Here is a 26714-nt window from a genome sequence, read left to right on the forward strand (position 1 = left end):
GTTGTGAATCATTTGACCAAAGAGGAAGGAGAGGCAAGTAGGGGGTTGTAAAATTTGAGGACAGAAGGTCCCCGAGCATCACAGAAATGACTGTTGTCAGCAGAACAGCGAGAAGGTGAGAGATGACAGTGGAATCACTGACACGCTCTTGGAGCCAGACTGGAAAGTACTGGAGAATACCTTCTTCTCCACTCCCCGTCGCCCACACTCGACACCCCACAGTGGCGTGCTGTCTCTTAACACCTTTCTTGTCAGAAGTTTCCAAGTGGTCTGTATATGAGCCTTTTCATCTGCAGGAATGTTGCTGACATGTAGAAATTAACCAGGAGGGAAAAAGGGTAACTTTAGTTGTTCGTTCTTTAGCCACTTGGCCCCAGCCCCAAGATATGTCTGTTTGTGGATTACTGGTCATTAATTTCTCTCCCAGTGCTTTGGAACTCGTCTGTAGTTATTTCCAAATTAGGGTTGTGTTTGGTAGCATTTTGTCTAACATGCAGAGAGTGTCAGGTCTGGGTGTAGTATTTCACTAATTGAGTTGCCTCTGTAGGAAAGAATCAGGATATGTGTCCTTAGGTTACCAAGTAATGTCGCTGCTCATAGGTGAACATTCTCATCTGTTGAGGCTGATTTTCATGGATAGTTTGTAGAAATCTGTCTTTGTGTTTTATGGCTATTGGGTTGGGTTTTATTCAAAATTATAAAATCTTTACACTCTACTGGTCCTTAATGTGGCTCTAAGGCAGCATTTTCAAAACTTTGCTGCATAATACTAATTAGTCAAGAGATCAATAAGTATATTAGGAAAAAGGAATTTTGTGGTCAAATAAGTTTGGGGAATGCTCAATTAAATGAATGTCCTAAAAGACTCTAAAGCCTTTAACATGCTTCTATGCATTGTGATTCTCCAAAGGAAGGTAGATGATTTAGTGATTTCCTAAATTTCTTTAACTAAAAAACCTCTTTGTTTGGGAGCAGGACTGATGGTATACAGAACCCACTTTGGGAATTGTCTCAACCCCCTCTCTTCCAGAGGAGGCTGGGAGATGGGTCCGGCAGTTTGTGCAGAGTTTTCGTGGCATCCGGGGAAGTGGGGAGTGTGACACTCTCCCTACCTGACATGACCTAAGAGGTGTGTCTGTGTGAAGGACCTGAGCAGACACTTCTCCAAGGAGGACGTACAGAGGGCCCATAGACATATGAAAAGATGTTCAACATCGATAGCCATTAGAGAGATGCAAACTGTAACCACAATGAGGTACCACCTCACACCTGTCAGAATGGCTATCATGAGTAAATCAACAAACAACAAGTGTTGGTGAGGATGTGGAATAAAGGGAACCCTAGTGCACTGTTGGTGGGAATGCAGACTGGTGCAGCCACTGTGGAAAACAGTGTGGAATTTCAGTAAACTAAAAATGAAACTGCCTTTTGACCCAGTGATTCCACTGCTGGAAATATACCCTAAGAATCCTGAAACACCAATTCAAAAGAACCTATGCACTCCTATGTTCATAGCAGGGCTATGTATAATAGGCAAGTGCTGGGAACAGCCTAAGTGCCCATCAGGGGATGAGTGGAAAAAACTGGTACATTTACACAGTGTAATACTATGCAGCAGAAAGAAAGAAGGAGCTCCTACCTTTTGTAACAGTGTGGATGGAACTGGGGACTATCATGCTAAGTGAAATTAGCCAGTTGGTGAAAGGCAAATACCATATGATCTTACTTACATGAGGAATCTAATGAACAAAGTCAATTAACAAGCAAAGTGGAACCACAGACATGGAAACATGAAACAGACTGACAGCGGCCAGAGCAAGGGGGGAAAGGTATAATGGGGGAAAGCAGGGGACGGGTCTAGCCAAAGAACTTGTATGAATGACCCATGGACATGGACAATGGTGTGGGGCAGACAGTGGTCTGGCAGAGGAGGGCAAAGGGGGATAAATTGGGACAACTGTGATAGAATGGCAATTAAAAAAGAATATATGTAAAGCCTTCATTCAGTATGGCAACTGGTGCATAGTAGGCACTCAATAAATGAGAACCATTATTATTGAAAAAGAAGAAGAAGAGGAAGAAGAACAAGAAGTAGAGGAAGAGGAAGAAGTACACGAAGTGGAAGAAGAAGAACAACATCTGGAAAGGGCTAGGCCTCTGGAAAGACTAACATATTTTTGCTGCGTATAATGTGCTCCCATGCACAGTGCACACCCACGGTTTAGCGCTACCCACATGTAATGAGCATCCTTAATTTTCCCTCAAAAACTCAAAGAGAGTGTGCATTATACACTGCAGAATACAGTATACTCATTATTCTAGCAGTGAAAAGAGGAAGGAAAAGTTTGTCAAAAACGTGCAGTCGTTGCTTGGCTGTCAGAGTCTCTGTTCAGAGCGTACGAGACCCGTGTGGAGCATTCATTCAGAAGAGCAGAGAGAAGGAGATGTTTTCTAAGAGAGGAAGAGGGGGTTACAGAAGAGGCAGAAGGGGGACACAGCGGCCGTGTGGGCAGGAAAAGCCTGCAGACCTTTGAGAGGCCTGGTCCACCAGAACCACTCCATTTAGGCACTGGGGTGCCGATATCATTCAACACCCTGGTGTCTTTGGCACCAGGCCATCCCGGCAGCTAATGACTTGACTTATTTAAATGATGTGCATGCTCTCTTTAAATGCAGCAAACTCCTGCTTATTTCTGGCATTGAACGTAGCCTATAAAGTAGCAGTAGAAGGGAGATGGGGAAATAGATTGAGTGGGGAAATGGATCACCACAGGTTACTGTTCACTGTAAATTGAGCACATTTTCAAAGTGTGGAGGGAAAGCAGTTGCTGGTTTATTAATCTCCTAATTAAGTTGTTGAGTTAGTGCCAATAGTACGCTTAGTCCAGTGAAGAAACAAAAGCCTCTTGGTGTGTGTACACAAAATAGCATTAACAGTGAAAGCAGATTGTCAGAGAGAATAAAAATGTGTTTGAGAAATTCAGAGTCAGGGAAAAGAGCCTCTGATTAAATTCTAGCTTTTCTACACTTTAACTCTGAGCCTCTGTTTCTTCTTAAAGTGGGGGTCCGAGTGTAGGTCATTGAGTCCTGGCAACGAGGAAAGTGGTAGCATGAAAGCACCTAAAACCGTTCTGTCACACGGAGTTGTAAAATTGCCCAGAGAACCCTGTACAGGAAAAGTCATTTGCTGTGATCAAATTTAAATAGTTTCTGAAAGGGAATTTTGAGTTCAAGTTTGGAGAGTAGAGTAGGCAGCAGGAAATACTGGGGAAAGGCCAGAAACTGTTCTTTGAGAGCTGGAACGAAGGGTCTCTTTCCTTACAAGGAGTTTCTGGTGTCGGCGGGAAGTTAGTACGGTTCATAGTGTTGTTAACCAGAACGGACTGGGCAAAAATATGGGGACCAGGCCAGGGCAGAGGCCACCGAGCAGCATAGCATTCGGCCAATTGGATTAGAAGTCCCCTGATCAGTAAGTCTACTTAAGTCTGTAGGTTGAGAAGGAGATTACGCCCTTTAACAAAGGCTAGTTAGTGGTGATTAGGGAATTGGGGTCATACTAGATAAGAATCAGACAACTAAGTAAAAACTTTGGTAATTCAAGAATAACTTTTGATGTTTTCTTAGATAATGTAAGCAAAGTTACTTAAAAGATGTGAGCAAATAGTTCAATAAAGAGCATAATTACACACTCACGTGCACAGACAAATATTTCTTGAGCTACATTTCCATCTTTAAGTGGTGTTTGTGTACGTTATTAGTAGCACCCTTTTGAAAAATGTTGGGAGAGAAAAATGCTTTGGATTTATTCCTCCGATGTGTCAGAGGTGAGCTGTCAGCTGCATTTTGAACACGTAAGTGTCCGTTGCTGGCAAGGGGAAGGATGGGAGGAGCGGCGGCGGGAAGAACACCGGCGGACGTAGGTTTCCCAGCCCTGAGTGCGGGTGCAGGTGCAGGTGCACTCGTAGGGAAGCACTTCTGTCCCGAAGTGGAGCCCAGGCCCCGGGAGCTGTTGTTGAGAGAGGGGCGGGCTCCTTTTTGTTCTCTTCCCCTCAAAGCATCGGGCTTCTGGTCATAGTGACCCTTCGTCTTTCGTTGTTTCGTGCCCTGGCCAACCCGATATTTTAGCCAGTGGAGTTTTTTGAATTCTGTTTCTCTCTGGCTTTTTTCTCAACCCCTCCTCCCCCGCCCAGGAAAGTTTATGTCACATAATGTAGCATTCTTTAAAATAGTGGGAATCCTTGTGTTGTTATATGGAACTGTCATGTTAGAGGGAAAACTTTAGGGGAGCCAGTACCATCGGCTAGAGTAAAGCAATTTGTTGTCATGAACAGCTTTTAATGATTTCTTCTATCCTTTATTTCATCTTCAAGTAATCATTTAATTACCTTCTGATAGAAAGGGATGTTTAGAAAGACGAAGTCAGTGCTATGGAAATTGGAAACCATATCCAGGAATAGTTGAAGAGGATTGCATCACATGGCTGATTTCCAGACATGCAGAGGTCTCACAGACTTCAGGGCCTGCCTTCCAGTTGCCTCGGCTATTTGTGGCTCTTGGCATGTTGCTGGTAGCAAGAAGAAAACCCTCTCTGCCCATCAGGTTACTCTCTATCACCCAGAGGTTTATTTTTGCCCCCAGCATGAAACAGAAGCCCAGTAAGCCACATGAAATGCTAAATGGGAACTCTAAATGGACTCATTCCTGGGTGTGCTTAGAGCAAATACCATTTGCAAATTCAGACATTAAATTTGATGCCTAAGGTTACACTCCCTGTGTTTTTAAAAGTCTCAGCATAACCATTGTGTGCTTAGTTTTGGGGGGTTTTTGTTTTTGTTTTTTTTTTAGAAATTCTTAAGCCATGGCTTAAAGCACCTATAAATAATGCAGATTTAAGTGGAATATGTCCTACCACCTCTTCTATAATAGTAGTTAGTAGAATTGCTCTGCCAGATTCTGTGTTTCAAGTGCTTTGCCTTCGGAATGTGAAGTGTGTATGATCCCATTATAGTAGTGAATTGGTGTCAGTGTTCAGTGTAATTACTGAGTTTTCTTCTACACCTGCCTACTGAAGGGCTGTGTGACCTTAAGCAAACTTGCAAAATGAACTTAGTTATATCTGCCCCTATCTCTGTTAGAGTGATTTCTTGATTACAAAGTGAGATAACGTATGTGAAAGTACTTGGGAGGTAAAGGAGGTAAAAGTGCTATGTAAAGGCAAAGTCTTAGTGTTCTGTCCTGTTAACTTTTAACTTCTTTCCCTTCCCACAAAAACGTCCACCGTGTGCTGGTCTAAGTCGGCGAACTCTTCCGCACCACCTACGCTCAGAAAAACGGGTGACAGGTGCCTCGAGTCTTGTTTCTTCTCGCTGGTTCTCCCACCCCACGGCTTAAACTAGCAGGAAAATTGTGTATGTTTTACATTCACTTTTTGTCTTTAATTTAGTCATCTTTTTGGTAAATGTTTATTTCTGCCTCCCGCCCACCTCCCGAGAGTTTTGCATGAGTGTCATGTAACCGTTCAACAAGTGACTAATGTAGACTGGGCTTGCTTATCCCTGAGTCATTTTATTATGAAACACTTGCAAGTTGAACATCTATATATAATAATGAGGAAATAATTTAATTTCTACCTTATGATGTGATGGTTTTAGTGACTAACTCATCAAGGGACAATGAAGAAGAAAATAAATGAAAATCTACAAAGCCAGACAAAATTAGTTTAAAGTCTAAATAAATTGCAATTACCTTTACTTCCTCCTTCCCCTCTTCTAGGCCTTTGTTGTTTGATTGATAAGAGTGTTGGGCTGGGAAATAAAGATCTGGCTTTTGCTCCTTGTCTTGCCAGGCTTTGACCTTGGACAAGTTGCTTAACTTTCGTACTTCAGCTTCCTCGTTTCTGAAATGGGGGTAATAGTAGCATTGGTCCTGGGCACTTTACTGGGTAATTATAGATAAAATGAGATTATGAATAGGAATATGACCAAAAAAGTAAAAGATGTTTATGTAGCTGTATCCTGCCGGTCCGCATCAAACATCTCATGTCTGAATGGCCACAGGCCCGCAGAGTGAAAACGAGCTCTTGAGTCTGCCGCAGAGGATCCGAGGGGAGTCCCTGTGCCTCCGTGAGCCCACGGCCCTGGAGAGAGAAGCCCACTCCCAGTGCCTGGGTTGCTGGATGGAGTTACCGACTAGTTTCCTGGAGAAATAACACTCAGTGGCCTAGGTTCCCAGGCTAAGTTGAAAAATAAATTTTAACAGTGATTTAATCATAAATAGTTCATCATAATCCAATTTCTATAAAACTGTAACAAAGCCCATTTCTAGTATAGGTATCAGTATGGTGTTTAAAACATTCTAGAGGAGTTAGCTTAGACTTGCATGGCAGTGAATTCGGTTCTCTGCTGGCCTCCCTGGTGATTTGATATTTGCCTGGGGTCATTGATCGTTTGATTGAACCAGATTTGGAAATGTCATCGGTTTCTACTCCAGTCCCCTGGTGCCTTAACTGAGAGCCTGAACCCAACGTTCTTTGTGCCGGGTGAGGGGGAAGGAGCCCTCTGGGATCCCTGATCTCCTTAAGGGTCCCAGTAACCTTCCAAGCCAGGTGAGGCAGGTTTGCTGGAGGCTGAGCCTCCAGAGGCTTTGCGACCTGTGATTCAGGGCCCTTCTCATGACGTCTCCACGCCTCACGACAGACGTGGTTTGTCGGCTCTGTTTTCAGTTGGGATTAGGAATACTTCCGTCCACTTTCAGTTATAAGGTATGCTTCTCATCTTGTATGTAGCTTACTGTAATTTTCCAAAAGGTAGAGGTTTGGGACATTCAGTCGAAATGAAAAGTGACTCCTCACACCGACTGGACATGATGAGGGGTGCGCCGTGTTAGCAGTAACAGAGAACTGCTTGAGGAGAAGAATGTGGTTCTGTAGAACTGTTACATTAGAAAGAGGCAGAACTTTAGGACAGCCAGTGCCCTTGACCCTTTGGGAACCTTTGGTTTGTGGTGTATTTTAAAAGGGGCAGTGGTATGAGTACGAAGGAATTTTCTAGTTTTAGTGTGATGTTTCGTGTTTAAGTTTGTTAAAATGCTTTAAGCCCTTTCATGATGACGGTTAGCCGAGCTAAGGTTTCTCTAGTCCCTGCTCTGCGCCGGTCAGTGTTCTACGTCGTCTTCAGCTAACTCAGGGTGCGTGACTCTTCTCATCTCGCCAGGTTAGCCTGCAGGTTTGCTCACGATCAGCTTTTAGAAGCAGCCAGGGACCCGTCTCTCCGTGGAGGGAGGGAGTGGTAGGGTCGGTGTGTGGCATGTGGGGAACGCGAGAGGAGTGTTTCACGGGAGTAGTAAGTAGAGCCCTGCAGCTGGGAGCAGGAGGCCTGGCCCAGCCTAGCTGTGTGGCGCTGGGCCGGTGACTCAGCCTCTGGACACCTTCGGTCTCCGAACCCATGAAAAGAGGACAGTGCCGCACAGGGCCGTTGCGAGGGGTAAAAGGTGATGCAGGCGAGTACTTCGTGACCTCACAGCAAGTGAGGCTCCGCTCCGTACGTAGGCTTGAGAAACGTGAGCTGCCTCCTTTGATCTCCATGCACAAGGTGGTCTTGACACGGAATTGGAGACCAGAATGTGAAAGCTGGTTTATAAAAATTTTTAAATATATCATTCCAATTTAAGGTGATACTTTCCATTGAGTGTTGCCTTCTTGAGCATTTCAGAGTAAAAGGTATGGGGGAGTCCAGGGAAATGGGTTATGGCCAGTGCTGGTATTTACCGGGCGGCCCCCAAGTGTGCAAATGTAGGTGCATGCACAAGAGCTGGCTTAATGCTCTAATGTTACAGTGCCTTATGAAATAGTGTTAGCTCTGCTTTCAGACCTGGTGGCCACCTTGGGGCTCGGGCACCTATTTGGTGTTTGGTTCAAGGAAGTTATTTAATCTCCCTGGGCAACACGAATCAAATTACCGTGTTTTCGGACTATAAGACATACCCCTCCCACTTGGGAGGAGAGGGGGTGCGTCTTATAGTCCGAATGCAGCTTTACATTTACATTGGTGAAATATTATGTTATTTATGTTAATAAGTATTTTACCACTTTTTTTTGTTTTAAAATTTTTTTCTACTTTCCTCCTCCAAAACCTAGGTGTGTCTTATGGTTTGAAAAATACGGGTATAGAAATTATATTAAAACATGTCCAAGAATCAAGTTCTAGCAATTATATTTTAAAGAGTGCGCTATACATTATGAAGCAGCTAAACAGTTTTTGTTCTGCTCATCATTCTTGTTTTCCTGTGGCCCACTGGAATTTTGACTAGGTCAGTGGTGGGCAGAGTTCATTGTCCTTTAGTCGGGAACTCTTTCTCATAGGAAGTGAATTGGAAGGCGAAAGGCAATTCGATAGCTCTGGTTGTGGGAAGTAATTTCAAAAATGAGGAAGCCGTGTTAATTACAGAGAAGGTAACATCAGAGAATTGGATAGGCTGCCCGGCAGGAGCGGATAGAGCAGGTAAAGGATAAGGGGCATTAATAAACCGCTGGAGTGTTAGTAATCCCATAGTCTTTATTGTGTGGGTGAGACGTGATCACTGAGGGAAAGAGCTAGCCTCTCGTCCTTGGCGTGCCCTCGTTCCCTGTTGTAGGTGGGCGGCACAGTATGAGCCTGAGGGGCTGGACTTACATTTACCAGAATCCTCAGGACATCTGTGAGTGTTAGCAGTTAACTTATGGATTGAGAGAAGAACGCAGAATCTGCAGGGTAGAGATCTTGCTTATACTTTTTTCAGTTCCTGTGGTCATATTAAATAGGTTTTCTGTCAGTTGACAACAGAAATGGTGAATTTGCTCTTTTGGTTATTAGGATCCTGGAGGACCCGGGGAGGACATGGGGCACAGGGAGTGGCTAAGGGGTCTTCCCAGTGGTCCCAGGTGCAGATGTCTTGTCCTTCTGGACCCGAATGCTCTGGAAGAAGGGGCTTCCCTGAAATATACCAGTGCCCCCTCCTCGTCCCAGGTGTTTGCGTTCTCCAGGCTAGATGGCACCGGGTGCGTGCACCCTCCTCTTCTGCACACACTCGCACAAAGACAGGCTCGACCATTAATTCTTCATGGGAAAGTACATGCCGCCTGGGAAACTTCTTTGGGACTGTCATTTTGCCAGTGTTGAAACTAACCTGAAAGTCATTGTGGTTGTCCAAAGGTCTCCTCAATCAGGTAGTTAGAATGTTTCATTCGATAAGCATTACTGGGCCTATCATTTCAAAAACTGTTGGAAGAACTTTTGAAATCAGTCATTGATAGATTCATTTCGACAGAACATTGCTTCATTTATTTGTGGGCTGCTCATGAGGCGAAGCTGCCTTCGTTAAGAGCGTGGCATCTCTGTCCCAGACTCATGGTGACACCTGGCTCAAATACTAAGGTCTGGTCAGCGGGTCCCTTTGACAGACTCTGGGGAATCTGTGCATTGATAACTGCATTTCGGAGCGGGGAGGAAACTTTGGGAGGTGGAAGAAAGGAAAGATTTGAGTTCTTTTTCTCCCAGTTGCCTTTGCAAACTGCAGTTTCCCTCCTCGGTACCATGCAGTTCGTGCCGACATCCCCAGTTCTGGCCTCTCGGGCCTTGTGCCTGGCACACACAAGATGCGCAGTCACAAAGGCAGAGCATTGTTCTTGTGCCTAATTAGTGTGCCCAGCATGTGCTCAGCACTTCATCTGCATCCCCAGGCGGCCTCAGGACAGCTCAGGCCGTGGACAACAGAGCATGCGTGGGTGGATAAGGAAGCTGAGGCTGATGGCCTGAGGCTACACACCAAGTAGAAACCCCAGAGGGTGATGTTCAGTCCTTCTCTCGTGTGACTTCACTGCTGTGTGAAACGCCCTTCTTTCTGAGTTGCGTGCCCTGACTTTCGTGACACCACCACGCACCTAGCTCCGGCCACTTCCCCATAGCCTCCTTGGTGGACTCCACTTCGTCTTGCCATCCACTAAATCTTGGTATTCCTGCCTGTTCTTTGATTCTTGTCTCGCGCTGCACTCTTTTTCTGCAAGTTGGCGTCTGTGCTTATAACTTGACTGACTGTGTCTACGTTGCTGAGTCCCGAGTCCTTCCTCCCGTTCCAGGTCGCTCACCCGAGAGTCACACACGTGAATTCGGTCGTCTGTTTGGCATCTCTGCATAGGTGTGCTCTTTACATTCAGCGTGCCCCAGGGAGCAGTTTTCCTCTTGTTTTCTTCTGGGATCCTGTGACTTCATAAGCGGCAGTACCATTCACCCAGTTTCCCGCGTCAGAAACTTGGTTTATCATCCTCACTGCCTAAAGCGCCTCATGTCTCGCATTCCATCACCAAATGTTACTGATTCTCCCGTCAGCTTGCCCCTCGCCCCTGTTTTCACAGTGTCTGGTCTTTTATAGCGAGTTTGCTGCGTGAAGTTTTGCATGTACGTGAGCTCTCTCTCTTTCTCCTCCTCCCTCCCCCAGCCCGCTCTTTTTTTTTACTGAGTGTCGCAGTAAAGTGTATTTAAGTTTTGCACTCTTCTAATGTGTTTTCTCTCTAGTAGCCCAAGAGATCTTTCTGAACTTGATTATGTTGCCCGCCTTTTTTATAACTTGACCGTCCAGTAGGGAGTAACTGCTCTCAGGAATAATGTAAAACTTCCCCTGCTCAATTCTGTCTTCTCGTCTTTACCACTGTTCTATGCTAGTTCTCGGAGTGTTCCCTTGCCCCTGGCCTGGCACACAGTATCCCTTCTACTGTGTGTCCTTCTTTGACCTTCACATAGCCAACTCTTTCTTACCCCTCGCAGGTTTAGAACAGCCTCTGCTTTAATAGCCCTCCCCGACATCACCCAGTCTGTCTGCCAAGTGTGTCACCCATGTGTCCATAGAATACCGTGCACTGGCTCATTTCTCATAGTGTTTGCAGCTACGACCATATCTTTTCTCCAGGTCTCAGATATAATACAACTCTCTTTTTTTCATTTCCACTCTATCTCATTCCCATAGGCCTTTAGCATTCAACCTTCCAGAACTCAACTCTTTTTTTTTTCTCCAGATTTTCCCACCTCAGAAAATGGCAGCTGTACTATTTTCATGTAGTCAGGACAAACCAGAGTTGTCTTACGTTCCTTAATTGTTTCACAGCCCAGATCTGGCCCATCGAAGAGCCCTGCTGTGTCTGCCTTTCAAGCAAGTACTGTGTGTTTCAAGTCCGGCCACCTCTTCCTCCTTCTGCTGTCACCGTAACTCATGCCGTCATCGCCTTTGCCCAGGGGACTGCTGTGGCCTGTTAACCGGCTTCCTGCTTCTCACTGGTTTCTTGCTCTTGCTCGTTCTCCCCAAATCTCTTCTTAGCGTGCCAGCCAGTGCTCCTTTCAAAAAGAAGGATCTTCTCCCTCCTCTGCTCAAACCCTCCCCGCCTCTCTTAGAGGAGAGGCGGAAGGCCACACAGGGCCTCCGTGGCCTGTCCCACCCTCACCCCCTCCTTCTTTCTGACCGCACCTCCCTCCACTCCCCTGCCCTTTTTAATTTCCTTCAGGTCTTTGTTCAGATGTCGCCTTCTCAGTGAATGGAGCCTTCCCCGGCCATCCGTCACAGAAGAGCTCACCTGCCCCCACCCTGCTCTGTTGTTGTCCGCAGCACTCATGACTATCTGGCTAATGACACACTTTCTTCTTGTTCTTCCCACCCGCAATGCGAGCTCCACGAGGGCAGGGACTTGGTCTCTTGATGACTGCTGTATCCCCAGCAGCTAGGGCAGCGCCCGGCTGCTAGGGGGTGCTCAGCACATACCGGGTGACTTCGAAGTCGCAGTGGAGACGAGGACTTCGTTACAGACCTGCCAGTGCAAGCCCCGGCCCAGCACTGATGAGCACGTGGACTGCTTGCAGTTAGACCTCTTCCTAAACCTTGATTTCCTGTAATACAGGGGTGTGTTCGCTCTTGAACTTCCTGGGGGGGTTGGGGAAGATTAAATAAAACAATCCGTGTGAAGTGCTTAGCTGGGTAACTTGTCCACAATAAACTAAACTGTACATTGAAAGCTGCCGTTGCTATTGATACTGCCGCTTATTCTTATCAGACTGCATTCAGTTGCCTTTTACTTGTCTAGCCCCTTGGCCAGATTTTTTAAATTCAGCTATATCTTAAACTCGCTGTTGCAATAATAATGATGACAGTGTGGTTGCTGGAGCTGGGGGATGGGGAGGAATTAGGGGAAGGTGGTCAAAGGTACAAGATTCCAGGTATAGAATGAATCAGTTCTGAGGATGTGATGTAAAATAATGATAGTGATAACAATACTGGTGGCAATAACAGCAGCAACTTTCATCCGAGTGCTTACTGAAGGCCAGGAAGTAGTCTGCAGTCAGTACTTTCCAGCAGCACTCGCTCTGGCAAGGGAAGTCCTGTGGCTGCACAGTGGAAAGGCAGCCAGTAGGTACGTGGGGCTACTGAGCACTTGAAACGTGGCAGTGTGGCTGAGGAACTGAAGTATTAACTTGACTTAATTTTTAGCTAATTTAGATTTAAATAACTACATGTGGCTAGTAGCTACTGTGTTTGGATTTCAAAGTTTTACGTTGTTTAAATGCACTAATTTCTTCAACATCGATGACGACCCCATGATTTGGGCAGAGGAAATCAAGATTCCGAGAGGTTAAGTAACTTGCCCAACATTACACAGCTAGTGTGAGGCAGAATTGGGATTTAAACTCCTTGGTAATCTGGTTTCAGGAGCTGTACTGGCACCTTCTGTGCTGTAGTCCCACAGGCAAAGAGCCAAGGTGACATGTCTGTGTTCTTGCTGCAAGGGAGGCCGAGAAAGCGAATTTGTGGTTCCCGTCAGTGAGGTATCATTCACAGGGTGGGTGTTCCCCAAATGTTGGAAAGGTGTGCAAAGATCTCGACTGGTGAGCTTGGCTGCTCAACCTCTGCAGCATCCGCTTTTCGTCCAGACTTAAATTTGCAAATGTTCCTACTAACCTTGCAGCTATCTCATAAAAGTGAAGAACATGCTCTCTCTTTCCACAAAAGGGAGGAAATGCAACATCATCTCAGTTACTATTTCCAAGTCTAGGATATGTGGGCCATGCTTGTTGCTTTCATTACTGTTCCATGATGGCACTCTGTAACTGAATGAACCACCAATTCCCTTGTTATAAAATGGTGCCCGGGCTGGTGTAGCTCAGTGGATCTAGCATGAGCCCGTGAACCAAAGGGTCACTGGTTTGATTCCTGGTCAGGGCACATGCCTGAGTTGTGGGCCAGGCCCCCAGCATGAGGTGTGCAAGAAGCAACCAGACATTGATGTTTCTCTCCCTCTTTTTCTCCTTCCCTTTCTTCACTTTCTAAAAATAAATAAATAAAATCTTTTTTAAAAAATGGTAGGAGAAAGGGAAAGGGGGAAATAGTTAAAAACACAAGTATGTGCATGTCAAACCGAGGACAAAATAAGAATGGATGCTTCAGTCTCCGCTTTTTCTGTTGGTCCGGAACACAGAGTTGGTCCTTTTAATTCCCTCTCTCCACTATTCATGTTCTCTGAGCTCTCAGCCAGCTCTGAGCCGATGCAGGTTTTCATCTGACTGTGCTGCATAGGCTTTCATTTTTGAGGTATCTGTGTGCTCGATGGCCCTGTCTGTATGGCGTTGTTTCTGACTTCCTTTGTCTTTTACCAGTAGACATGGAGGTATCCCCAGTTTCGGACACACACCTCCCTTTTCTCACCCTGTTTACCCTTGATAAGGAAGATTCATTGCCCCAGCCAGTTCTGTGACCTCCCTTTTTGTCTGCCTGTTGAGTGTCGTGAGGAGCTCAAAATTGCTAGGTGGCAGCTTAAGCTTTGAAGTCAGTGGAGGCATTGTTGAGTCCCTGGGTGAAATCATTCTTCTCTTGGGCACTGAGACTGGTAAACCAGCAGAACTGGAGTTGCAGCCTTGTGGGAAAATGCAGGTTGGTCGTCAGGTGTATGAGGGGCAGGAGGAGATGTGGAGCTAATTCTACTTTTGTCCCTTGCTTCCAAAAAAAAGGCCCACGTGTTCTGGCTATGGGAGCAGCAATGTCATGTATTATTCACTGGTTACTAACACCCCGTGGGACATCACTCTAATCTCAGGAGGTGGCGTCTCCCAGGTAGCACTGGAAGTGACTCTTCAGTCGATGACTCAGCAGTCTGAAAGGTCATCTTTCTGGATAATTGGGCGGGGGTACTTGGTAAGACCAGTCAGTCTCACCAACATCCACCTATTGCTATACAGTTTTCATTGCAAAGTCTTGAGTGAGATCCCATAATGATACATAAGACATTTAGTAATTCTGTGGATGACAGGGGTGACAGGGGCATGGTGGACAGGAAAGTCAATTCAAGTTCAAAATAAGTGTTTTTTCATCGAAGAAACTTAGCAGGTGACCCCTGAAGTTGGAGAATTTGCGCTTGGAATCAAGTATGCTTTCCTGAGATTAAGATGGGGTCTAAAAGTTCATTCTGAGTTGTTATTTGGAAGCACATACAAAGCAAAATTAAGTTGAAAGGGCGTTTGAATGAGTTGAAACCATCTGTCAGTGACTCAGTATGACCTTGGGCAAGATGCTGAACTGCTGTGAGCGGCCCACTCCTCACACCTGTAAAATTGGGATAGTGACTCGTGTGTGTGTGCACGGCTGTGACCCACGCAGATGAAAGGCGCTGTGCAAGCGCAAAGTGTTTGTGAACAACAGCAGCCAGCCCCGTCCCACCGCCCCTCCCCGCAGCCTGGCCTGTGTTTGAATTGAACAGCGCTTGACAAGATTGCCTGTGACGTGATGTCCTCCGTATTCACGCTGTGACATGTTCTCCTAGCATCCAATACATTTCCTTCCCTGCACTTGTCACAGTTGGCGCGGGTGTGTTTCTTTGACCGTTTGGATCATTTTAGTTTCCTCCTCCGGACCCCAAAGCCCATGAGAACGGCTGGGGCCAGGTTCGTCTGTGCATCGCGTCTCCCGTGCCCACCACAGTGCCTGGGTGTGGCAGGCATTTGGTGACCATGTATCGAAAGGATGAGTAAATAAGCAGTGCATGTGACTACGAATTCTGCCAAAACAGAGAGAAACTAGAGGCAGAATCAGCAGTGTGTCATTTCTGCCAGCCTCCCGAGCCCCCAATAAGGGAATCTTAACGCTGTGCTCTGTGTGAGGAGGTGACTCCTGTTTGCCATGACCTTGCAGCGGGGACGTGCCGCAAGGAGTTTACTGGAGTGGTTTCCAACACATACGTGTTCCGTAACAGATGCGTGTAGACGGCAGGTGGCTTCTTTGAACTGCCATCTGTCCGTGGCCTGTTCTGCAGGAGTGGCCCATTCGAGCTCGACCTAGAGCACCCTCACACCTGTTTAAGTTCACTCGTCCTCAGCGTGTTCCTTCTGAAAGGCTTGGCGGGGAAAGATCTGCCCGTGTCCGGTGGCCACGGCTCCCCAGTGGTGTGTCACAACAGCTTGGCAAGCCGGGAAGCCCACTGGATGCGTCATAATGCTCAACAAGGAAGTGCTCTCCTCTCTGAAGTGTTTTGTCAGAGGTCAGACCAAATAATGGCACTGGGAAACTCAGTCAACTGTAGAGAATTGGGTCCACCAGGGTTCAGGGCCGATTGTGCAACGGGCAACAGAAACTGGCACGCGATGAAGGCCGTGATCCGTGCCGGCTATCGTTAGCACGTGTGACTTAAAAAAGTAAAATGAAATAAAACAGGGCGAAGGCAAGGATAGTAAACTCTGTAGAAAATGCAATGTGTCTCCATATGTAAATGCATGCAATTAGGTTAGAGCCACTGGAAGCATAATGATTCTTAGCCTGGACTTGCCTTTCAATAAAAACTTTACCAAGCTTTTTGCCATGTGAAGGTGGAGCCAGCGTTGGCCTATATAAATTTACCCTGTGCATGACCAGTTGGGTTGGTGGTGTGTCATAGGTCTGGGCCAGCTTCCCAAGTGTCTCAGTGCCTGGTACTCAGCTGGGACTCGGTACATATTTGCTGAATAAATGCTCTAGGACCCGCTGAGGCAATTTCTTCTGGATTCCCAGCATGAAAGCTGTTCCTGGAGTCATAGTCAAGGTGCCTATGACTTAGAACTTGGAATACTCAGTGCACTGAGCAGCACACAAAGCCAAAGGCTCATCACTGTTATGTGCCCGTAATAAACTTCTGAAGGCTGTGTGATTTCTGAAGTGTAAATCATCAGGTATGTGTTATTTTGGGAACCAGACATCTAACAGCGGCTCTTTTGGAGAGAGTCAATTCATCTGAGTCTTGGTTCAGTTACAGGAATGACTGATTTTCTACTAGATTCTCACATGATTCAGAAGTGTGTGAATGACTCAGCCCACTAATATCCTTAGCACCTGCGAGCTCCCCACCCGGTGAGATGGTGGCTATAAGGCAATAATGATAATTGAAGGAGGAGACCTTGACTTTGCCCTGTGGCAATAAAATGACACACTTTGTGTAATTGCATATGTATACAGCCTTGTTTGAAAGAAACAAGGCGTATTATCACCATCATCATATAAATATTTAAAACCTTAGGTTCAAGTGCGTTGGAAATAATATGTAGTTTCACTGTGGGTAAAGACCGAGTTCTGCCTTTTGTTTCTGCCATTATCTTTCACCCCTAAAAGCAACCAAGCTCTGCTCATAGGGATGGGGCCCGGGAGGCCGGCCTTGGTGGTTGGCAGTCAGCTCGTCAACTGGGCTCCCCTTGCTGACACGAGAGAAATGTCGGTCTCAGGAGTGTTCGGTCCAGTTGAATGTAGCTAACCATTTACAAGTGCTTTTGAGCTGGAGCTGAGCGGTTGGAGAATCTTGGAACTTTGGAGGCTTTGTGTGATTTTCCAGTCACTGCCCCGTCTTCCTGAAACGATTCGCTAAGCAAAGACCTGGGCATTTCGGAGTCAGCACTTGGTACACACCTCCGCTCCCGCTCAAGCCCCCAGGGACCCAGGCACCAACCACGTCCAGGGCCCCTTCTCAGTCCTCACTTAGCTCGACCCCTCTGCAGCATTTGGCAGATCTTGAAGTTTTTCTCCTAGACTTTTGGACACTTTATTCTGGTTGTCTTTTTCACTTATGTACTTTTTCTTTTTAGGTCCTTCTAGCTGTTTCATCAATGTGGTAGTCTCCAGAGTTCTATTCTTGATTCTTTTTTAGTTTCTGTGTATTTGGTCCCCTTGGTAGTCCCATTTATTTCCGAGGTTTCCATCGAAATCCAGACTGACTTCTTCCACGTGGGTGTTTCCGTGTGGGTCTGCTGAGCTGCAGACCGGATGGATACCCAGGCCCCTGGGACACACCAGATGCTGACAGCGGTGCCCGCCGCTCCTCACCAGCCCGTCTGTGCCCGGCAGCTCGGGGCCTCGCGGCTTCGCTCTACCTCTCCCTCTCAGCGGCTCTGGGAGGGGAAGACGGACACTCCTTTCTGTTTGCAAGTGAGAAAGCGAAGGTTAGACGCGTTTAGTGACTTTTCTTAGGTCATCCAGTTAGCAGCAGAGTCTTGTTTTTCATCTCGAGTCTAAAGTCCGAGTTTTTAATCATGAACACTTTGGAGGAGCATGGCAAAATGGAACCCTTTCCTTTCCCCTCTCCCCCAACCCTCCACCCCTTGTCCCATCACTCTCTGCCTTGCTTTAAAGAGCCACATTTCATGCCTCAAGTAGAAAGAAGTCTGGACATTGCCCTAGACCCTCCTACCTGCTCCCCCCCCTCCCCGCCCCTGCCAAATATTGTGGATCATGAGAGTACTTTTATTTTTATGTCCAAAACATGTTCTTTGCATTAAACAGAGTTTCAGATTCATGGCCTGTAGGCTGATGTAGTGTCCAGACTATACATCACTTTAAAAACCAGAAAATGTCTCCCAGCAGCCTGGATTTCTAACGTTTCTGTAAAAACGAGGCTTGCCGTCTCACTAGGCTGCCTCGCCAGAGCTGTGGGCAGCTTCCTCTCACCTGGGGCCCGCACATCCGCTCAGCACAGGCCTCCCCGCTTCCTGTTGCCCTCTGGGGGCTTTCTCAGGCCCTCGCTTGCCCAGCCTTGGAGGCGCTCAGGACACCTGGTACGGGCGAGCGTGCTTTCCCCGCGGGAGGGTCGCCCTCTTCCTTCGCCAGGCTCTGCCCCAGTGCTTGAGTGACTTTCTCAGCCGACGTCTGGTGGTTGCTTTCCCTTTAGTGCTTGGATTTGTTTCCCCCGTGGCCTCTTCTTCTCAGTCCACAGACATGTTACAGGGTCTGTGCTCAAGTTGGAAGGAAAAGAGTAAAATTTTCTCGACATTACTGTGTGCCAGTGTTAAACACAAACGTGACTTAATGTGACAGTGTTGAAGTTGGCATTCCTGCTGTGTAATTCAGAGGAGAGAGAAATCCAAGGCCTAGGAGCACTGTCCTGACCTAAGAGCCATGCGTAGGGTGGACCAAAGTCTGTCTGACCCTGAGGTCCATGTTCCCTCCCCTCCATCCTGTGAACTTCACTCAAGCCCCTCTCTGCAAGTAAACTAGTATCTTTAGCTCTGTCTTGCCCACGATCTACTTCCTGTATCTCTCCTCTTCCTTTGCCACCAGAATGTACTCGTCTGTTCACACAGAGCTCCCTTCCTCTCTTTGCTCCTCTCCGGCAGCCGACGTTCACCTCCCCGTCACTCCCTCGTGCGCCAGCATCCTGTGAGCACCTCCTGTGCGGCAGGTGCCCGCCTGCGAGCAGCCTCGCAGGCTGCTGGGCCGAGACGGACGGACAGTTTCAGTGCACGGCACCGAGTGCCCAGCCTTTACATCCAGCGCTCTCTTTCGAGACCTTCTGTGACTTGGGCTGTCTTGGGTCATTCCTCCCGAAGGACAAGCATCGCCCGTACGGAAACGTTCTCTTTTCCTCTCCTCCGTGGCATCCCTCGCTCTTGGCTTTCTGCGTGGCTTCCTTTAGAGAACTCCCTTCACGTGTCTCTTCTCTTTCTTCCCACGTTCTCACGTTAAATGTCTTGCCAGCCACTTACTCCATCTCTCCCCTTAGATGTTCAGCAGAAGTTCAGGATTGCCCCCTTCTCTCCCAGAAGAATGCTGTTTACCTAGTAGTCTGTATTAAATATCGAATATCTTAGAGTCATTATAATCTAACCACAGTAATCATTTTTTAAAATATTCTTATAGTATTATTACTTTACTCCTTGAAACCTTTGAGTGTCTTTTCTGCCGCCTCTCAGATCAGGGCCCACTCCCTAGCCTGGCCCCAGAGCTATTCATACCCGTGCCCAGCTGGCGTTTCTGGTCTTCTGTCCTATCCATCTGCGTGCTTAGCGCACCGAGGCCACTCACTGAGCACTGGACGGGGAAGCGGGTGGTCCTAAAGCCTCAACCTTTTCTCTCCGAAGGGCAGCATGAAATTCTCCTTATGTAGGCATGGTATCTGAAAGTTTACTTCTCAGCAGTTTCTATCATTTTTAAATGACAATAATATAAAGATTAACCTAATCTTTATATTATCTAAACCAGCTAATCTATCAGCTGGTTTAAGGACTTTGTTTTAAAAATGCATTAACCCAGTGTATGGGGGGGGGGGGGCAAAACCCCCCAGAATTTATTTATAAAAAATTGAGTATTTATTCTTACATGTTTAAACTTCATTACCTTCAAAGCACTCTCCGTTTCATGCCATACACCTACCCAGACTTTTTTTCATGCTCAAAAAAGCACTGCTCAAAACAATTTTTGAACTTGTCGATTTTGATGCCTTTTAGTGCTTCTGTGATTTTTTGTTATACCTTTTCCACATCAGCAAAATGTTTCCCTTTGAGGACTTTTTTCGTCCAGGGATACAACAAAAAAAAAGTGGCTCGGGGCCTGATCAGGTGACTAGGGAGGGAGGGGCACAGGTATCATGCTGTTTTGGTCAAAAACTGCTGAACACTCAGTGTGCAGTGCGGGCAGGTGCAGTCGTAAATCGCCCATCATGAAATGGGCACGTGGGTTGGAAGAGTCTTCAAACAAATTCATTGAACTAGAACACAACCTCTCACAACAACACCAGTTGTTGCACTGACACAGATGGGTTCCTGGAACACGAGTCTAGCACGGGAAGCCTGTCCTGGAAGGGGTCTGCCCTCCAGAAGAGAATCTAATTTTGTAGGGGGTTCCCCCCTCACATGTGCTGAATTGTGTCCCACACCCCTCCCCCCCCCCCAAAAAAAATTCTTGTGTTGAAGACCTAATCCCCAGCACCTCAGACAGGGTTTTTTAAAAGGTCATTGAGTTGAGATGAAGTTATCGGGACAAGCCCTAACCCGCTGTGACTCACTAGTGCCCTTACGAGAAGAGGGGATTTGAACAGACACACAGCAGGAAGGCCACGTGAAGACACGGGAAGAAGATGGCCATCCTGAAGCCCAAGGCAGAGGCCTCGGAACAAACCAGCCCTGCCGGCCTCAGCTTGGTCTCCTGCCTGTAGCCTCCAGCGAGCACATGATTTCTGTTGTTAAAGCCACGCTCTCTGTGGCTCCCTAACAGCCTTAGCAAACTAACACTCCTAGTGCCTTTTCACTCAACGAGGGTTTAGGCCCGTACCTGGGGGCTTTATCCTTAGGAAAGGGCTGGACTAGGATCTACTAGATCCTCTCCTCCCATCTCAGAAGCCTCGGAGGTATTTTAAATTTGTCCTAGGAAAAGAGGGCCGTCCTTCCCTTTTTTCAGACGAGGTAACACTCGCCATCAGCTCCCAACGAATGGCTTTTTCATTTCCCTTTTGGGGTTATGTATCTATTTCTCTTGAAGACACAAACAAAACAAGAAACCATTAAAATTACAGTTAATCCCCATTTACCGCATTGATTTAAACACATAATGAATTAGAAGTTTTCCAGGCGCTCGTTTCATTAGCCGGAGTACAGTGAGTTCCCTCTGCAATGGTAGCTGCGCCAGCCGTAGCATCAGGTTTCCAGAGGAGGTGTGTGGTGCCGTGCATTTATACGTTTTACAGCACACCTCCCTTGGGGTTCTGGCCCTGCGGGAAAAGTACCTTGAGTGCTAAAAGTTGGTTTATTCAGGTTTTCTCAGTCATATTTCAGGTTCCACGTTGTCAACCTCAAATGCCTTACCCTGCACCTCCCCTCTCCCTCCTCTATCCAGACCCTCAGCAGTGGTTGTAGGGGAACTTGGAAAATTGTGTCCAGTGGGTTGGAGACTATGTTGGAAAAGAACATTTCCATCACTGACCACCTACTCAGATCAGCTGTTCTCTGATCACCCTGGATTAAGTAATTAAAGACCTTGAGAGGGTTCATTCATACGCGTTCCTATAATATTACCATTAATATCTCAGGTGAGTGTGAGTCGATTTTATCTTATCAGTCCAGAAAAACACTGTACTTTCTCTCTAAGAACTAAGATTTATTTCCTGTATCTACCCTGAACCCTTTGTGCTATGATCTTGAACTTGTTGCACCTTGTTCTGTCTGGTGGGTTAGAGGGTAGCTAGTCACCATGTATCATAGCTCTTATTCTTGAGATGTAAGGCATTATTATATTGCCATTCTGCCCTCTCTTCTAAACTGAGCTCTGTTGGTTTTTTAGCCTCACAGGAGTGATTTAAAAGTTTTAATAGTGTGTAAGACTTGTTAAAGCCTCTCTGTGTTTTTCATAACTCTCTCTGGTGGTGGACCCTGTGTTGGTTGGGTTTCATCAGTGTAGTGAGAGCACAAGCAGTTCCTTCTCTCTGTGCTGTAAGTGTAAAGTTAGGCATCTGGTTTTATGCCTAATTTTCATTTTTGATTTAGCCAATTAAAATGCATAGCAATTAAGCAAAAGATTATATATTTTTTTCTTTATGACAAAGGGTAATTGAGCAGATTTATTGCAGATAATCTTTTGACTTTACATGCATTGATACTCAGAATCAGAGAGATCAGAAATATATCTATCCCACTGACTAGAATCAATACCAAGATTTTTTCTTTTTAAGATTTTCTTTATTTATTTTTAGAGAGAGGGGAAGGGAAGGAGAAAGAGAGGGAGAGATATTAATGTGTGGTTGCCTGTTGCACACCCCCTACTGGTGACCTGGCCCGCAACCCAGGCATGTGCCCTGACTGGAATGGAACCCGCAACCTTTTGGTTCACAGCCCTGCTCGATCCACTGAGCTACACTAGCCAGGGAAATACCGAGAATTTTTTATATCTATCTTAGAGTCTTAGCATTGCCTTTAACTGATTGGATAATAGTAGGTAAGTAATTTAACTTCTTTTTATGTCATTTTATTTATTTATGAAATTGGAGAAGGTAGATATCAAGATCAGATGATCCCTGAGTTGTCTTCCAGTTCAGAAATTGTATTTTATACCCACCTAATAATTATTAACAGTTGATAAATTGTGGGTTTCAATGGATAAGTATATTTGGAGCAAATCAGATTAATTACTTTGAAATATATTGAGTACATATATATTGAGCACCACCTACTATGTGCTGGGTACTGGCAACACAGTGATAAATCAGACAATTTTCAAAGAGTTTACATTTTATTAGGGAAAAGAAACGTAAGAGTAAGTGCAGTGGGATACTACTGAGACTGTGGAGGAAATCCGGGGCCTGTCAGGGCCCCTGGAGAGTTGGCGAATTTTGCTTGATGGCGGGAGCGTCAGCAAAAGGCCTGTGATTCACGGGACCCATCATGAAGGCCCGGAGGAGAGCCACTGCCCAGCGGTGGCGGGGCCAGCAGCTGATCGTAGTGGATACAGTGTGAGCGTGGGGAGTAGGAACAGTGGGTGGCAGGTGGTTTTTTCTGTGTAGGGAGCTAGACATAAAGAGGGAGTGGCTGAGGGGGGCGGGCAGGGATTTAAAAGGTTCTTTGTTTTTAAATATGTGTGTGAAGAGCCAGTTTAAAGGCTTTGAGGGGGGAAGGCTTATAGAGAGGGAAAGTTTGTTCTGAAGGAGATGGAGAAGGGGGAATTCAGAATGAGCTTAAAAGCAGGGTTGAGGGTAGGCAGGGGGAGATGTAGCTGAACAGACATGTGGTAGAGCCGCCATAGCCAGTCAGCAATCATGGCATCTAGCACGTAGGTGAATGGTGAACTGCGGCTCTTTCAGCTTTTCTGCGTGTTCAAAAAATGTATAATACAATGTTGGGAGGAAAACAACGTAGATTGAGATTAGCTTTCAACAGGATAGGGGACACTTATTCCTTGTGGCAGCAGATGGTGAAGTTCAAGGTTAAAGTCTCAACATCCTTTGTGAAGTCAGAGCCACTGGCCTACTGACACAGCGGGCCAGAGACGGGAGCAGCGAGAATGGAGGGAGGAGTAACCACAGGGGGCGTGGGGGAGGGGCTGAGCAGACCCGGGTTAAAGGGGGACGTGGTGATGCTCGGGTTCTGGGTGGGGAGAGGCCACAGGAAACGGCCCGTGCGCCTTTTCTCTCCACAGTTGTCAGAGATGGCAGGTGAGCAGGGCACAAGGGAACACAACACAGCCACCAGAAAAGATGAAAGACTGCCGTTTGTGACAACGTGGATGGACCTCGAGAGTGCCATGCTAATACGCAAATTAAGTCAGACAGAAAAAGACAAGAACCATATGATTTCACTCATTGGGTTATAAAACAGAAGGCAACAAATGAGCAAACCAAACAAACACACACTCATTGACACAGACAACAGTAAGGTGGTTACCCAAGGGGAAGCGGGGTGGGAGGAGACTGAACAGGGGGGAGGGGGTCAAGTATATGGTAATGGAAGGAAACTGAACTTGGGTGATGGGGGCAAAATGCAATATACAGATGACGTGTTATAAAGTTGCGTACTCGAAACATAATCTTATTAACCAGTGTCACCCCAATAAATTTAACAAAAAAGAAAGAAAGAAAAGAAGAAAGCAACGAGTAGATGGGGTGATTGGTTCCTTCCACTGTTTCCCAACAATCCGTTCTGGAAACAAGAACGGATTCCCCTTTGGTTCTATATTGAGGGGATTCTGTTTTCTACCTCATTATATTTTTATTTGAATGAAATGAGTTAAAAATAATATTACAAAGCTGAGTTATTGTTAACATTTAACTAAGATAACCTTATTGCCTTTGTCAGGTAAAAGAAGAACGTCCAGAAAATATACCAGATCTGAAATTATTAGTGGAGATGAAGTTCTTGGCTTTACAGAATAAGAATTCTGATGCAGACTTTCAAAATAATGAAAAATTTGTACAGTTCAAACAACAGCTGAAAGAACTGAAGAAGCAATGTAAGTCAGCATGCTTTGCTTTGCTCTGGCTTTTTGAAATGAGGGACCTGACTTGATGAGTAGTCCCAGAAAGCTGATTTTATAAAGTTTGCTCATCTGCTTGGCTTGATCCTCTTTCTAAATGGCTTTTTATTGTTGCTGCAGTTCTGTGTTTTGTCTAACTTTTGGTTCAGATCCACCTGTCCATTTCTGAAAGCCAACAGCTTCCACAAAGTGCTAAGAAAATTTACACTGTGTTTTCCCCTGCTGAGGAGGGGAGTTGGGGGAAGAAAAACCCTGAAAACTATTTTATTAAAATAGCAAGGGTGTTTTTCGAATTTTAAACTGCTGTGCCAAGCTTTAAAATAACTATTCTTTGATTCTAGTGTGGTTGCTTTGGAATAGTAGAAACAGTGTTTACTTACTTAGACTGTTTTTTTCTTCTCAAATATGGACTGAAATTCTCCTGATCCCTTCTAGCTTTGTGGTAGTATAAATTCCATGTGATTGTGAAATTTGTTGCCTTCCTAGTCAACTTTATTATACTCAAGTTTTTTTAATTAACATAATTTTGATTTAAAAATGAAAATGGGAAAAATGATTTATTATATAAAAAAATACTCTAAACATTATTTGTCAGAAACAGTACATCTTTTCTACATACTGAAGTATACATATCCTTATTTTCTTTTTTCTATGTAATTCCCACAACAGTTTTGTGTAATTTGATTGTTTTTACCTTAGCATCAGTTGTGATATTTACTTTTCTGTATAAGGATCTTTTATTGCTTAAAAGAATTGAATAGTGAAACAAGTAACTATTTTTTAAAACTTAAGTATCACATCAGCTTCATTTGCATACACAGAGAACAAGAGGAATGTTGTAAATCCGACATACAGATTTATTTATAACTTTGTTCCAAGTATAGGGATTCATATTTTGAATGGAATAGGCTTTCTTTGAAATATGAGCATTTTCTTTAAATTGGTGCTGAGATCTCAAAAAATAACTGAGGAAGCTGCCTTTTGTCTATTTTACAAATTAAGTTTCACAATTTGGAATGTTTTGCAATCATGGTGAGACTTTTGCTTTTACTGTAGATTTAAACAGTAAGCATTTCCCCCACATTTTAGGTCTGTTCTCTGTTCTTCACTGAACATCACAGCTACCAAAATCTTTCTGATGTAATTTGCACTGTTGCCCCAAATGGGCAGTAATCACTCACACAGTCAATAACTTGCCAGGGGCTTTCTGGTCTTAAGGATGCTAGTGAATCTCCGTTTTGGTGGTGTTCAAAATACCTACAAACGTGTCTCACATTACTGGTTGGAGCCAGAATCACAAATTATGGCAGATTTAGTATCTGATCATAATTCATGGTATTTTTTAGATATTTTATAATGCAGATTGTAGGATAAATATCCAAAAATGTAAATTTACTTTTTTGTTTTTACTAAGTTGCTATTCCATAAGAGGAAACTATAAAAGTTTTTAGAGTCATGCACCCTTGGGGAAACACATTCCAGTTAATAATATATAATTCAACAGAATCATAAATGTTGAAAAGCATAGCTGTTGCATAATTCTTTCTAAAATCGGAGATTTGGGGTAGAAGTCCCCAGGCAAGCAGTACACATCCTTTGGATAGACAGTTAAACCTTATGACAAAGTAAATTTATATTGAAAGAAATACTTCCTTATGTAAGATTCCCCTATATAGTGACACTGGAAATCAGACAACTTTTCCTTTTATTTCTTCTAAAACATTCTTTTAAAAAGTTTTTCAATCCCAATAGCAGAACAAGCAAAACATTAATCATCTCTTAAAGGTGTGTATCCCTCAGTTGCAAAGTATAAGTGACGGTGCCTTCCCGCTGGCGCTGCCGTCGATGAAACCCGCAGCAGGGCTCGTGGGCATTAGTTCTTCAGAGTCGATGCCGCTGTGGGGGTGCCGACTGGCGTCTGGTCCCCACGGTTTCTGCGGAGCCAAGTCAGGGGGACTCCATTTCACAAAGGAGCCAGTGAGATCTGTTTGTTTTGAGGTGTGTTCCCATGGAGGCAAGGAACTACAATAATTTCTAAGATTTGAAAACACAAGCCAAGGAGAGATGGATGCATCAGGCTGCCCATTCTGGCAAAGTAAGGGCTGAGGCGTTCTTGTGGTCTGCCCATTTCTGAGGGTCCTTTTACGAAGACCACCGCCGCGTCTTCACCAGCTCGATTACGCAAGAACGTAAACTGCATGGGATTAAATTTGACCGAGTCAGGATCTAATTGGAGAAATGCCGGGGAGCTCTTAGGTGGGCAGGGTGAAGTTGCAGACCGAAATCAGGTGGTCTGGGGTGTGGGCCTGGGGAAGTGCCCTGCAGGCCGCCGCGGGTCCCCGCACCGGCAGGGGTGAGTCAGCCAGCTGCAGTCAGCAGTTAGTTCTCACACCGGCTCGGCTCAAGATCCCTCTACAGTCTTAGCATTTCTGAGGACCCCCAGGGAGCTGCGGTTGACATGG

The 26714-nt window shown here is 45.6% G+C and overlaps 1 protein-coding gene across 3 annotated transcripts in view; it reads left to right on the plus strand.

The window, feature by feature from the left end:
• The window catches only part of NSMCE2 (NSE2 (MMS21) homolog, SMC5-SMC6 complex SUMO ligase), a 205187-nt gene that overhangs the window by 52183 nt on the left and 126290 nt on the right, over nucleotides 1-26714 (plus strand). For all 3 annotated transcript variants that reach the window (XM_028534065.2, XM_036031415.1, XM_036031416.1), the window contains exon 4: nucleotides 24075-24228. In XM_028534065.2, coding sequence (XP_028389866.1) covers nucleotides 24075-24228 — 154 coding nt within the window. The remainder of the gene's footprint in view (nucleotides 1-24074; nucleotides 24229-26714) is intronic.

Source organism: Phyllostomus discolor, chromosome 7, assembly GCF_004126475.2.
Source record: "Phyllostomus discolor isolate MPI-MPIP mPhyDis1 chromosome 7, mPhyDis1.pri.v3, whole genome shotgun sequence".
Lineage (NCBI taxonomy): Eukaryota > Metazoa > Chordata > Mammalia > Chiroptera > Phyllostomidae > Phyllostomus > Phyllostomus discolor.